General features: G+C 38.5%; 1 protein-coding gene across 1 annotated transcript in view; it reads left to right on the forward strand.

The window, feature by feature from the left end:
• The window catches only part of ITGA1 (integrin subunit alpha 1), a 229,158-nt gene that overhangs the window by 156,822 nt on the left and 57,255 nt on the right, over positions 1–15,081 (forward strand). The window contains exons 13-15 of the mRNA XM_049863571.1: positions 1,195–1,338; positions 2,691–2,948; positions 5,659–5,789. Of these exons, the coding sequence (XP_049719528.1) occupies positions 1,195–1,338; positions 2,691–2,948; positions 5,659–5,789 (533 nt within the window). The remainder of the gene's footprint in view (positions 1–1,194; positions 1,339–2,690; positions 2,949–5,658; positions 5,790–15,081) is intronic.

The raw sequence follows: 15,081 nt of genomic DNA on the forward strand, positions 1-15,081 counted from the left end.
GTACCGCAAGGTGTTAAAAATAGGAGACACAGAGTGCAGTGGGAAGGGGGTATATGAAAACGCTATACTTTTGTGTAATTTTTCTGTAAACCTAAAACTCCTCTAAAAAATAAAATCTATTTTTTAAAAAGTCAACATCTAGCAGTTGGTTAGAAATGTAGAACTGGTGCTTTCAGAAAGAAGATAGAATGAAATTTGCAATTTCAGAGAGTTGAACTGTTTGGGAAATTGGTCATCCGGGATAAGAGAATGGAAAGAAAACCGTAGGTCTGAGCCTTAGGAAGGGCCAACAGTTGGGAAATGGGAGGAGGAAAAGGGGCCAGCACCCCAGTAAAAAACCCAGTGCCTTCGAATCGATTCCGACTCATAGCGACCCTATAGGATGGAACATGGAGAAAAAGTGTAATTCCATCATATAGGGGTAGAATTAGGAGAGCAGAAATAGAATCATGGAAGCACAGGCAGGAAGTTTCAATAAGAAAATTAACAAGAGTGTCAAATATCAAAAACAGGTCAATTATTCGAAAAGTTATTGCATTTAGATAATGAAATATAAGTTCCCTGCATTTCCCTAAAACATATCCCTGGGTTTAAAAGACAAAACCTATAGCTACAAGGGGATCACCTCCCCCCCACAGACACACATACTTTCTCCGCTATTCTTCATATTTTTTCCGTCTCCCATAGCTGCTGGGACAGGACATAGGCACCTTGTTGAGTAGACAATCTTCTAAGGCTATAAGGTAAAAAATGCCACCTATATCCCGGGACAATTCAGCTCCTGATGCTATATTTATTTCACATTTTCATATGACTGTATTTAAACATACATGAAGTCATTCCAGAATTCCTTCTATTGTTTACCTCATTTTATTTCCTTAAAAAAAAAAATCACTACAGTATCATTGATATTTTATGTTAGTGGGAAAGAAGGCGAGGTTAGGGTGAAATTGAAAGAGAAGCGTTTCTCTTAAGCTACAGAAGGTCTAACAGCAGTTCATCCTCAAGGAGAGAACTAATATTGGTTAGCCTCCTGCAAGAGTCAATAGAGAACTCTCAGGGAGCATCATTTTCCATATTTTCTTTACCAAGTGAACCTCGAATACTCTTCTAGGTGGGCGTATATAAGAGAAATACAGATTTTAGCTTCCTGGAGAATTTGTGATGTTCAGCAGCTGTTTTGTTTTCTCCTAGATCGGTTCTTACTTTGGCAGTGTTTTAACAACCATTGACATTGATAAAGATTCAAATACTGATATTCTCCTGGTTGGGGCTCCCACGTACATGGGAACGGAGAAGGAAGAACAAGGAAAAGTGTACGTGTACGCCCTGAATCAGGTAACGGGAACTGTGAGTTTGGTAGAAATCTAGGAGAATCTCTTCCCTTTTTCCTTCAGTTTCAAATAACATATTTCTGATTTTTCTACTCACTTTAGAAAAATGAACAAAGAAGTTTCTACGGCTTATCTATGCCATCAGCCCCCAGTTTTGAAATGAACATTTAGAATTCTAATAAAGTAGTTTAAGCTCTTAGATTATTTGCTTTGGAAATGTGAACTTTTTTTTTTTTTTTCGAAGCAGAGTAATATTGGATAAAAGCAGCTAAACATAACTGTCACTAAATTGCTCAATAAACTCACAGGGCAAGGCTTCATGATCTCTGGCCTGGAGGTGGGTGACATGAGCAGTTAAAGCTAGGAGAGGCAGGCTGTGCAGAAGTGAGTTTTAAGGCAATGACACCGGTAACTTTCAGAGAACCGCTATGGTCTTTGGAATATTCTCTGGGCAGAGGTGAGATTTTGTTTTCCACTCTTGACTTTTGACTTTATTTGTTAGGTGAAGTATTTCTTGATTTCTCCATCAGAAGAGTGTTTTTCTGTGTGTGGTCAGTATTTGTCTATTTAGGTTTTTAAAATTCTTAGCATCTCTCTCATATTACTTTATATCACAAATTATCTTTGTCCTATTATATTTTGATTTCCTCCTGTCAACTTTTTTTTTTTTGTCCTGTGCTGTTTTTCTTTTTTTTCTGTGAAAATATGTTCTTGTCCACCTTTTACTAGTACTTTATCTCCTTTACCACCCCACCCGCGACAGCTTTGGAAAAAGTTTTTTTTGAACAGAATACATTTCTCTTTGTTCTATAGAAAAAACAAACCCGTTGCCATTGACTTGATTGCGACTCATAGTGACCCTATAGGACAAAGTAGAAGTGCCCCGTGGAGTTTCCAAGGAGTACCTGGTGGATTTGAACTGCCGACCTTTTTGGTTATCAGTTGTAGCTCTTAACCACTATGCTACCAGGGTTTCCATTGTTATCTATAGTAGGGACTTTTCAAAGAAGCACAGTACTGGGTGAAGAAAAGATGGTGGCATGAGTTGAGGGCTTAAAAATTCAGTTTTTTGGCTTTACCGAGATGTTGTGAGTTATATACCTAGTCAACTGCATTAAATAGAGAATCCATTAAAATCCTTAGTAAAATCTTCTTTCCCTCACTGCTATTCTCTATTCTTTGAAACTCCTAACTTCTGTCTCAGAGAGGCATTTTTTTTAAAAGGAATTTTGCAACTTTTGCCATTGACGTACCAAATGTATTTTAATAGTGCTGATTTAGTATGTACTTAAAAAAATTCTGCTCTGCTGTAGTAATGATGGAAATCCATAAGTATCATGTTTATCTTTCTTACAGACAAGGTTTGAATATCAAATGAGCCTGGAACCCATTAAACAGACTTGCTGTTCGTCTCTGAAGCACGATTCATGCACAAAGGAAAACAGAAACGAGCCATGCGGGGCTCGTTTTGGAACAGCAATTGCGGCTGTAAAAGATCTCAATCTTGATGGATTTAATGACATCGTGATAGGAGCTCCACTAGAAGATGATCATGCGGGTGCTGTGTACATTTATCATGGAAGTGGCAAGACGATAAAGGAAGAGTATACACAAGTAAGAAGTTAAGCCTAAGATTCTTGTCCTTAAATGATAAAGGAGTTCAGTGTCAAACATCACCTGCCTTGCTTCATCTGTTAGCTAATTTCTTTCTTCTGACTCTTAATTGGGAAACCGGATGTAATATTCTTCTAAGTTTTCTCTATACTTTGTATTTTATCCTTTTATATAATTCCTTTTCTGTTGCTATTTGCCATGTCCCCATGATTTGGCCTCTTGAAAGGATTAAAACTAAAATTTTAACAATATCACTTAACTTCTGCAGTGTGCCTGATCCTAAACAGCAGATACCAGTTTCTGACTCGCAGAACAATAATTATATGATTTAGACAATAAAGGAGGTGAGATTATTGGTTTTAGATTCACTGTTCATGTTATTATAATAAAATTGTATTATATATATTTATATAAATGTTCTAGTGTAAATTTATATTTATATTAAATTTATATCTAAATATGACTATATTTATGTACACTCACCCTCACTTATCAACATGGTTAGGTTCCAAAGACCAAGCAAGTTTTTATGCAAAAATTGGAGTTATGTGAAAATGGAGGATGACCACATCAGATCACAAAATGATGTAATATACATCATTACATAACTGCCAAATTACATCATTATATCATTATGTAACTGCCAAACCACTGAGAATCACGGCCCAGCCAAATTGACACATAACTGTAACCGTCACAGCCAGTGTTATTCTCGCCTCACACCTTGGCATTCATTACTGCTGGGCTTATATCATTAATGCACAAAACAGCCAGATAGGAGATTTTTTATTATTGTCATAAATGCAAAATTTTAGATAACATGATAGTCGATAAGTGGAGAGTAGGTGTATAAAGTAGCAACTAAACTGGTATGCTTTTATCAAATAAATTTAGATTTCTGAAGGTTTATAATTTTCTCACAAATATTCCTCTTGGAAAAAAATTGAATAATTAAATTTAACCTGCAGGAGATTTCTGTTGTTGTTTTAAATTTATGGTCAATTAAAAGCACTAATCCATAAAGGTAATTTTTTCTACATACAAAAGAAAAAATATCAAATGTATAGAAGTATTTAAGGACCATAAAAATAGAGGAGTTTAAAGGATTCCTTCTAATTTAATTGCCTGTTTTTGTGAAACCATAATTGTTTAGGCATTGAAAAACTACTTATAACAGAAAATAGAATTCACTATTCTCCAGCTTATATAATATCAAAAGAAATCAGAACATGAATTATTTCTTTTTACATTTGACTATTCTCTTTGGTTCTGTAGTTAGCAGAGTTCTCAAAACCTACTTATGTATTGAGAAGTTGTGCTTAATTTTTCATGAAGTCGTAATGACATTTGTAGTGAAATAACAAAGGATTTAGTTCAGTAACACTTCTATTCATTTAATAAATGATTTTTTTTCTATTAAAATCCTCACAGTATTATTTACTCAACTAAGAAGAGGCAATATTAACCATCAGGGCATGATGGAATCAGGAAAGGCAGAATAGGGTTTCTTTCTTGTGTTCTACCACTTGATTGCTTCACTATTAATCCCACAAATTAAATAATGCAGCATTTGAAGTAGCAAAGGGAGGGTTATTTTACTCATTAATGCATGGAATAGATTGCCGTAAGCAATTTATTTGTAAAATGATGGTAAATTAAGATACAACTTTAAACAAAAAAGGTATATTTGAGCTGGGTTTGTTCATCAGCAAAATACTTTCCCAATGATTGGTGAAGATGTACTCACTTGTTTCCATGGTTACGAGAAGTGCTGCTTGTGAAAGAGTTGGTTGATCCAGAATCAAACTAAATCAGCTCCTCCAGAGCCAATAAGGCAAGTATCTCCTGATTTGTTTGCTGCAAATAAGGAAATACGTCCCAATGAGCCAAAAAAAAAAAACTAGACATGAAAAATGTTTGCCTTATTTAGTTTCTCATTTTATGATATTAAATGGAAAATAAGAGAATGAGAAAACCCCAAGTATGGGGAGAGTCTATAAGTCCTCTTTCCTGCCCATTGGGTTCTGTTACCTGCTTAAACCAAAGCCCAGTCAGGAAGTAAATGTATCAAACACATCATGTATGGTAACAGGCACTGATCAGTATCCAAGAACTCCATGTTCGTTTGTGCTTTCCCAACATGGTGGTTACGTGTAAGTGGAATTAAATCTATTGTGCCCTTGACTTTCAAGACAAATTTGGATAGAACAATAAAGAATATGGACTATTGGAAAATGTATTTGATGGAATGTGTTATTTATACCCCATCCCAAAGGTCAATAAACCCCAAATTGACCACCCGGGACAATCTCCTACTCCCCCAGTTGCTTGTATAGGTTTTCAAGGTTTCCAGTACTTTTAAATATCTTTGTGTAATGGGGCTGAACAGGATCTAGAAAGCAGAGTCAGTTACTCAAGTTTTCCTGGAGGATTAGACAATATAAACAATTATATAATTGTTTTTTTTTACCCACTTCTCTTGGGTGTCAGCAACTCTGAAAAGATTTTGTCTGTCCTGTAAAAAGAACAACATCCTTTGGGAACATTTGAGTGTTTCCTCTCGTCTGCACGTGAGAGGCCTCTTGGGCAGTTTTCCAAAAGGTCTTTAGTTTTAGTTTTTGTTAACCAATTCAAGTTTCCAGACATACTTAAAACTGTTTTGAACAGATGCTTCCCGCATAAATAATGGTCTCTGTTGTGATTTTCACAGCGTATTCCATCAGGTGGAGATGGTAAGACACTGAAATTTTTTGGCCAATCTGTCCATGGAGAAATGGATTTAAATGGTGACGGTCTGACTGATGTGACTATCGGAGGCCTTGGTGGTGCTGCCCTCTTCTGGTATGTATTTTAGTAACATCCAATTAATTTGATAATCTTTCACACAGTTCCAGATCTTGGGTGGGATCTGAGCTTATGTCATCACACCAAATATCTATTTCCTTTTGTGCTCCTTTATGCAGATACAAGTTATTCAGTTGAATAAGCCAAAATAATCAACAGATTAGAAGAATAAAGAAACCTATTTTGTGCTGACACTAAGGAGAAGGATGTCTAATAGAGGATATAGCAATGCAAGAAATTGCTCCTAACTTTTTTTTTTTTTTAAGTTACTTACAACCTTTCATGACAATTTGTTGTTGTTGTTAGGTGCCATCAAGTCGGCTCTGATTCATAGCGACCCTATGCACAACAGAATGAAACACTGCCCGGTCCTGCGCCATCCTTACAATCGTTGTTATACTTGAGCTCATTGTTGCAGCCACTGAGTCAATCCACCTCGTTGAGGGTCTTCCTCTTTTCCACTGACACTGTACTCTGCCAAGCATGATGTCCTTCTCCAGGGACTGAACCCTCCTGACAACATGTCCAAAGTATGTAAGATGCAGTCTCGCCATCCTTGCCTCTAAGGAGCATTCTGGTTGCACTTCCTCCAAGACAGATTTGTTCGTTTTTTTTTTTTTTTTAAATAATTTTTATTGTGCTTTAAATGAAAGTTTACAAATCAAGTCAGTCTGTCACATATAAACTTATACACACCTTACTAAAAAAAACCCAGTGCCGTACATACTCCCATTTACTCTCCCCCTAATAAGTCAGTACGCTCCCTCCTTCCAGTCTCTCCTTTCGTGACCATTTTGCCAGTTTCTAACCCTCTCTACCCTCCCATCTCCCCTCCAGACAGGAGGTGCAAACACAGTCTCAAGTGTCCACCTGATACAAGTAGCTCACTCTTCATCAGTATCTCTCTCCAACCCATTGTCCAGTCCCTTTCATGTTTGATGAGTTGTCTTCGGGAATGGTTCCTGTCCTGGGCCAACAGAAGGTTTGGGGACCATGACCACCAGGATTCTTCTAGTCTCAGTCAGACCATTAAGTCTGGTCTTTTTATGAGAATTTGGGGTCTGCATCCCACTGTTCTCCTGCTTCCTCAGGGGTTCTCTGTTGTGCTGCCTGTCAGGACAGTCATCGGTTGTGGCCGGGCACCATCTAGTTCTTCTGGTCTCAGGATGATGTAAGTCTCTGGTTCATGTGGCCCTTTCTGTCTCTTGGGCTCATAGTTATCGTGTGACCTTGGTGTTCTTCATTCTCCTTTGATCCAGGTGGGTTGAGACCAATTGATGCATTTTAGATGGCCGCTTGTTAGCATTTAAGACCCCAGACGCCACACTTCAAAGTGGGATGCAGAATGTTTTCTTAATAGAATTTATTTTGCCAATTGACTTCGAAGTCCCCTTAAGCCATAGTCCCCAAACCCCCGCCCTTGCTCCGCTGACCCTTGAAGCATTCAGTTTATCCCGGAAACTTCTTTGCTTTGGGTCCAGTCCAGTTGAGCTGACTTTCCCCGTATTGAGTATTGTCCTTCCCTTCACCTAAAGTAGTTATTATCTACTATCTAATCAGTAAATAACCCTCACCCACCCTCCATCCCTCCCCCCTCTTGTAACCACAAAAGAATGTGTTCTTCTCAGTTTATACTGCTTCTCAAGATCTTATAATAGTGGTCTTATACAATACTTGTCCTTTTGCATCTGACTAATTTCACTCACCATAATGCCTTCCAGGTTCTTCCATGTTATGAAATGTTTCACAGATTCATCACTGTTCTTTATCAATGCGTAGTATTCCATTGTGTGAATATACCATAATTTATTTAACCATTCATCCATTGATGGACACCTTGGTTGCTTCCAGCTTTTTGCTGTTGTAAACAGTGCTGCAGTAAACATGGGTGTGCATATATCTGTTCGTGTAAAGGCTCTTATTTCTCTAGAGTATATTCCGAGGAGTGGGATTTCTGGGTTGTATGGTAGTTCTATTTCTAACTTTTTAAGAAAACACCAGATAGATTTCCAAAGTGGTTGTACCATTTTACATTCCCACCAGCAGTGTATGAGTTCCAATCTCTCCGCAGCCTCTCCAACATTTATCATTTTGTGTTTTTTGGATTAATGCCAGCCTTGTTGGAGTGAGATGGAATCTCATCGTAGTTTTAATTTGCATTTCTCTAATGGCTAATGATCGAGAGCATTTTCTCATGTATCTGTCAGCTGCCTGAATATCTTCATTAGTGAAGTGCGTGTTCATATCCTTTGCCCTATTTTTGATTGGGTTGTTTGTCTTTTTGTGGTTGAGTTTTGACAGAATCATATAGATTTTAGAGATCAGGCGCTAGTCAGAGATGTCATAGCTGAAAATTTTTTCCTAATCTGTAGGTGGTCTTTTTACTCTTTTGGTGAAGTCCTTAGATGAGCATAGGTATTTGATTTTTAGGAGCTCCCAGTTATCTGGTTTCTCTTTGTCATTTTTAGTAATATTTTGTATTCTGTTTATGCCTTGTATTAGGGCTCCTAACGTTCTCCCTGTTTTTTCTTCCATGATCTTTATCGTTTTAGTCTTTATGTTTAAGTCTTTGATCCACTTGGAGTTACTTTTTGTGCATGGTGTGAGGTATGGGTCCTGTTTCATTTTTTTGCAAATGGATATCCAGTTATGCCAGCACATTTGTTAAAAAGACTATCTTTTCCCCAATTAACTGACACTGGGCCTTTGTCAAATATCAACTGCTCGTACATGGATGCATTTATGTCTGGATTCTCAATTCTGTTCCATTGGTCTATGTGCCTGTTGTTGTACCAGTTCCAGGCTGTTTTGACTACTGTGGCTGTATAATATGTTCTAAAATCAGGTAGAGTGAGGCCTCCCACGTTCTTCTTCTTTTTCAGTAATGCTTTACTTATCCGGGGCTTCTTTCCCTTCCATGTGAAGTTGGTGATTTGTTTCTCCATCACATTAAAAAATGTCATTGGAATTTGGATCGGAAGTGCTTTGTAGGTATAGATGGCTTTTGGTAGAATAGACATTTTTACTATGTTAAGTCTTCCTATCCATGAGCAAGGTATGTTTTTCCACTTATGTAGGTCCCTTTTAGTTTCTTGCACAAGTACTTTGTAGTTTTCTTTGTATAGGTCTTTTACATCTTCAGTAAGATTTATTCCTAAGTATTTTATCTTCTTGGGGGCTACTGTGAATGGTATTGATTTGGTTATTTCCTCTTCGATGTTCTTTTCGTTGATGTAGAGGAATCCAAGTGATTTTTGTATGTTTATCTTGTAACCTGAGACTCTGCCAAACTGTTCCAGTAGTTTCAGTAGTTTTCTGGAGGATTCCTTAAGGTTTTCTGTGTATAAGATCATGTCATCTGCAAATAGAAATAATTTTACTTCTTCCTTGCCAATCTGGATACCCTTTATTTCTTTATCTAGCCTAATTGCTCTGGCTAGGACATCTAACACAATGTTTAATAAGAGTGGTGATAAAGGGCATCCTTGTCTGGTTCCCGTTCTCAAGGGAAATGCTTTCAGGCTCTCTCCATTTAGAGTGATGTTGGCTGTTGGCTTTGTATAGATGCCCTTTATTATGTTGAGGAATTTTCCTTCAATTCCTATTTTGCTGAGAGCTTTTATCATAAATGGGTGTTGGACTTTGTCAAATGCCTTTCTGCATCAATTGATAAGATCATGTGTTTTTTGTCTTTTGTTTTATTCATGTGGTGGATTACGTTGATTATTTTTCTAATATTGAACCATCCCTGCATACCTGGTATGAATCACATGTGGTCATGGTGAATTATTTTTTTGATATGCTGTTGTATTCTATTGGGTAGAATTTTGTTGAGGTTTTTGCATCCACATTCATGAGAGATATAGGTCTGTAATTTTCTTTTCTTGTGGTGCCTTTACCTGGTTTTGGTATCAGGGATATGGTGGCTTCATAGAATGAGTTAGGTAGTATTCCGTCATTTTCTATGCTTTGAAATACCTTTAGTAGTAGTGGTGTTAACTCTTCTCTGAAAGTTTGGCAGAACTCTGCAGTAAAGCCGTCTGGGCCACGGCCTCTTTTTGTTGGGAGTTTTTTGATTACCTTTTCAATCTTTTTTTTTTTGCTATGGGTCTATTTAGTTGTTCTGATTGTGTTAGTTTAGGTAGGTAGTGTTTTTCTAGGAATTCATCCATTTCTTCTAGGTTTGCAAATTTGTTAAAGTATAATTTTTTGTAATAATCTGATATGATTCTTTTAATTTCAGTTGGGTCTGTTGTGATGTGGCCCATCTCGTTTCTTATTCGGGTTATTTGTTTCCTTTCCTGTATTTCTTTAGTCAGCCTGGCCAGTGGTTTATCAGTTTTGTTAATTTTTCGAAGAACCAGCTTTTGGTTCTGTTAATTCTTTCAGTTGTTTTTTTGTTCTCTAATTCATTTAGTTCAGCTCTAATTTTTATAATTTGTTTTCTTCTGGTGCCTGATGGATTCTTTTGTAGCTCCCTTTCTATTTGTTCAAGTCGTAGGGACAGTTCTCTGATTTTGGCTCTTTCTTCTTCATGTATGTGCGCATTTATCGATATAAATTGACCTCTGAGCACTGCTTTTGCTGTGTCCCAGAGGTTTGAGAGGAAGTGTTTTCATTCTTGTTGCATTCTATGAATTTCTTTATTCCCTCCTTAATGTCTTCTATAACTCAGTCTTTTTTGAGCGGGGTATTGTTCAGTTTCCAAGTATTTGATTTCTTTTCCCTGATTTTTCTGTTATTGATTTCCACTTTTATGGCCTTGTGGTCTGAGAAGATGCTTTGTAATATTTCGATGTTTTGGATTCTGCAAAGGTTTGTTTTATGACCTAATATGTGGTCTATTCTAGAGAATGTTCCATGTGCACTAGAAAAAAAGGTATACTTTGCAGCTGTTGGGTGGAGTGTTCTGTATAAGTCTATGAGGTCAAGTTGGTTGATTGTAGCAATTAGGTCTTCTGTGTCTTTATTGAGCTTCTTACTGGAAGTCCTATCCTTCTCCGAAAGTGGTGTGTTGAATTCTTCTACTATAATTGTGGAGGTGTCTATCTCACTTTTCAGTTCTGTTAAAATTTGATTTATGTACCTTGCAGCCCTGTCATTGGGTGCATAAATATTTAATATGGTTGTAGTTTCCTGGTCAATTGTCCCTTTAATCATTATGTAGTGTCCTTCTTTATCCTTTGTGGTGGATTTAACTTTAAAGTCTATTTTATCAGAAATTAATATTGCTACTCCTCTTCTTTTTTGCTTGTTGTTTGCTTGATATATTTTTTTCCATCCTTTGAGTTTTAGTTTTAGTTTGTGTCTGTAAGTCTAAGGTGTGTCTCTTGTAGGCAGCATATAGACGGATCATGTTTCTTTATCCAGTCTGAGACTCTCTGTCTCTTTATTGGTGCATTTAGTCCATTTACATTCAGCGTAATTATAGACAACTATGTGTTTAGTCTGTCATTTTGATGCCTTTTTGTGTGTGTTGTTGACAATTTCATTTTTCCACTTACTTTTTTGTGCTGAGACTTTCTTTGTAAATTGTGTGTTCCTCATTTTCATAGTAGTTGAATTTATGTTTGCTGAGTCATTATGTTTTTCTTGGTTTTTATTTTGAGTTACGGAATTGTTAGACCTCTTTGTGGTTACCTTAATATTTACCCCTATTTTTCTAAGTAAAAACCTAGCTCGTATCATCCTATATCGCCTTGTTTTCATCTCCATATGGCAGTTCTATGCCTCCTGTATTTAGTCCCTCTTTTTGATTATTGTGATCTTTTACATAATGACTTCAATGATTCCCTGTTTTGAGCATTTTTTTTTTTAATTAATCTTAATTTATTTTTGTGATTTCCCTATTTGAGTTGATATCAGGATGTTCTGTTCTGTGACCTTGTGTTGTGTTGGTATCTGTTATTATTGATTTTCTGACCAATTTCCTTTAGTATTTCTTGTAGCTTTGGTTTGGTTTTTGCAAATTCTCTAAGCTTGTGTTTATCTGTAAATGTTTTAATTTCACCTTCATATTTGAGAGAGAGTTTTGCTGGATATATAAACCTTGGCTGGCAGTTTTTCTCCTTCAGTGCTCTATATATGTCATCCCATTGCCTTCTTGACTGCCTGGTTTCTGCTGAGTAGTCTGAACTTATTCTTATTGAGTCCCCTTTGTAGGAGACCTTTCTTTTATCCCTGGCTGCTTTTAAAATTTTCTCTTTATCTTTGGTTTTGGCAAGTTTGATGATAATATGTCTTGGTGATTTTCTTTTTGGATCAGTCTTATATGGGGTTCGTTGAGCATCTTGGATAGATATCCTTTCGTCTTTCATGATGTCAGGGAAGTTTTCTGCCAAAAGATCTTCAACTATTCTCTCTGTATTTTCTATTATCCCTCCCTGTTCTGGAACTCCAATCACACTCAAGTTGTTATTCTTGTTAGCGTCCCACATGATTCTTAGGGTTTCTTCATTTTTTTTAATTCTTTTATCTCATTTTTCTTCAACTATATTGGTGTCAATTGCCTTATCCTCCAGCTCCCCCACTCTGCATTCCAATTGCTCGATTCTGCTCCTCTGACTTCCTATTGAGTTGTCTAATTCTGTAATTTTACTGTTAATCTTTTGGATTTCTGAATGCTGTCTCTCTGTGGATTCTTGCAGCTTATTAATTTTCCCACTATGTTCTTGAATAATCTTTTTGAGTTCTTCAACTGCTTTATCAGTGTGTTCCTTGGCTTTTTCTGTAGTTCATCTTATTTCATTTCTGAGGTCATCCCTGATGTCTTGAAGCATTCTGTAAATTAGTTTTTTATATTCTGCATCTGGCAGTTCCAGGACTGTATCTTCATGTGGGAAAGATTTTGATTCTTTAAGTTGAGGAGTTGTGGAAGCAATCATGGTCTACTTCTTTATGTGGTTTGATATCGACTGCTGTCTCCGAGCCATCTATGAGATATTATAATGATTTGTCTTATTTTATATTTGCTCACTGAGTCTTATCTTGTTTTGTTTTCTTTCAATATACGTGGATGGGCTACTAGATTGTGCTGTCTTGATTGTTGTAGCCTTTGAATCACTTATGTCCTATTACCAGCTGGTTTGGGCTGTTACCAGATATATAAGCCTAAGAGTCCATTCACTATTCTTGAGTAGAATCTGATTTTGGGTCACCAACTGTGTGGTCCCTATTAACTTAGAGGAGTAATGGTGATAGTTGTGTGCACCAGATTCTAGTAGCAGCAGGGGGTCACACTCCAGGGGGGCAGGATGCTGACAGGCTTCCCCCAAGTGCCAGTAAGGTAGGTGTGTCTCTATTCCTAAAGCACTTTGGTGGATGGGCTTTGTGGCTGTACCTTAGGCACCCAATGCATGTACCTCTACAGATTGGCAGGTGTCACTATCCTCAGACTCCCTTGACAGGAGGCTAGGTGGTTTGGGTCGTGCTTCAGCCCTCAGTTCCCCGTTATGGGTCAGTGATGGCTCTGTTTAATAGGTAGAAATATCAGACCTGGAAAACTTGTCTTTCCAGTAATCCGCTAAAACAATTACAGTCAGATCACTATCAGAATTGCCTTTGCATTATAACAGCCACCTTGTTCCCTGTAGGGATGAATGCCCGAGACTGTGGATCTCATATGCTTGGCTGGAGCTGGTTCTGTATTTTTATTCCAATTTCAGGAAGTCAGGGAAGGATTTTTGGTCCCTGGGTTTTTTGTAGCTGCTTCTCTCAGGCCAGGAGAATGGGTTAGGAAAAGACAAAAAAAAAAAAACGCAGAGCACTTTACTCCCTGGCCCAGAAAATTCCAATGTTAATGAAGCCACCTGGGAAGGGAAGGGAGGGATCAGATAGATAGGCGAGAGTAGCACCCAGGAATATAGATAAAGTTACTTACCTTGCTTGGTGATGACTGTTTTATCTGAGATTCCTGAGGGGTGTGTAGTCTGTGTGCGCTGGCTGGGTCAAGATTGCCCCCGAGGGTCAGGCTCGCATCCTGTGCTTGTGCTGTCTCAGAAGCTGTGGTCAGCTCCTCCCCTCCCAGTCCAAAGCCCAGTGCCAAGGTTTCCTGGCTGGGACGCCGCACTCCAGGCTCCAAAACCAGTTGCTGCCTCCTGGTGACTTCTGTTAGCTGCGTTACTGCGCTGCCTGCATGCACTGGCTGGGCTTCCCCCGAGGTCACTTCAGGGGGCTAGGGCTGCGTCCCATGTTTGCACTGTCTCAGGAAGCCGTGCTCAGCTCCGCTGCACCCAGTCCAAAGCCCGGCGCCAAGGTTTTCTGACTGGGACACTGGCTCCAGGCTCCGAAAACGGTCGCTGTGTCCCCGTGGTTGCTCGTTCTCTCTTTAGCCACGTCAGTGTGCACCCTGCTTGCAGTGGCTGAGTTTCTATGGAGGTTACCCCAGGGAGCTAGGGGTTAGGGCTGTGTCCCGTGCCTGCCTCGCCTCAGCAAGCCGCAATCAGCCCCACCACTCGGCACCAGGGAACCGCGAGGGCTCAAGGCTGTGGTGCCAGACACCAGCTCCAGAGGCAGTTGCTGCTTCAGGACGCAGCTTTTCGCTCTCTTGTCACTCAGGTCAACTCTTTAGGTCTGTGTTTGATGGTCAGGGTTCGTAGATTGTCATGTATGTGATCAATTCACTTGTTTTTCCGAGTCTTTGTTGCAAGAGGGATCCGAGGGAGCTTCTACCTAGTCAGCCATCTTGGCCCCACCCTGTTCGTTCTTTTGGCAGTCCATGGTATATTACAATATTCTTCGCCAACACCACAATTCAAAGGCGTCAACTCTTCTTCAGTCTTCCTTATTCATTGTTTGAAAAACCCATGGCTTGGGTCAGGTGCACCTTAGTCTTCAGGGCGACATCTTTGCTCTTCAACACTTTGAAGAGATTCTTTGCAGCAGATTTACCCAATGCAATGCGTCTTTTGATTTCTTGACTGCTGCTTCCATGGCTGTTGATTGTGGATCCAAGTAAAATGAAATCCTTGACAACTTCAGTCTTTTCTCCGTTTATCATGATGTTGCTCATTGGTCCAGTTGTGAAGATTTTTGTTTTCTTTACGTTAAGGTGCAATCCATACTGAAGGCTGTGGTCTTTGATCTTCATTAGTAAGTGCTTCAAGTCCTCTTCACTTTCAGCAAGCAAGGTTGTGTCATCTGCATAACACAGGTTGTTAATGAGTCTTCCTGCAATCCTGATGCCCTGTTCTTCTTCATATAGTCCAGCTTTTTTCTGACAATTTACTCTTCATTTATTTAACCTAATAGAATTAGACAAAAAATTAGACAATTGTCCAACATTGTCTGA

The sequence above is a fragment of the Elephas maximus genome, chromosome 2 (assembly GCF_024166365.1).
Source record: "Elephas maximus indicus isolate mEleMax1 chromosome 2, mEleMax1 primary haplotype, whole genome shotgun sequence".
NCBI classification, from domain to species: Eukaryota; Metazoa; Chordata; class Mammalia; order Proboscidea; family Elephantidae; genus Elephas; species Elephas maximus.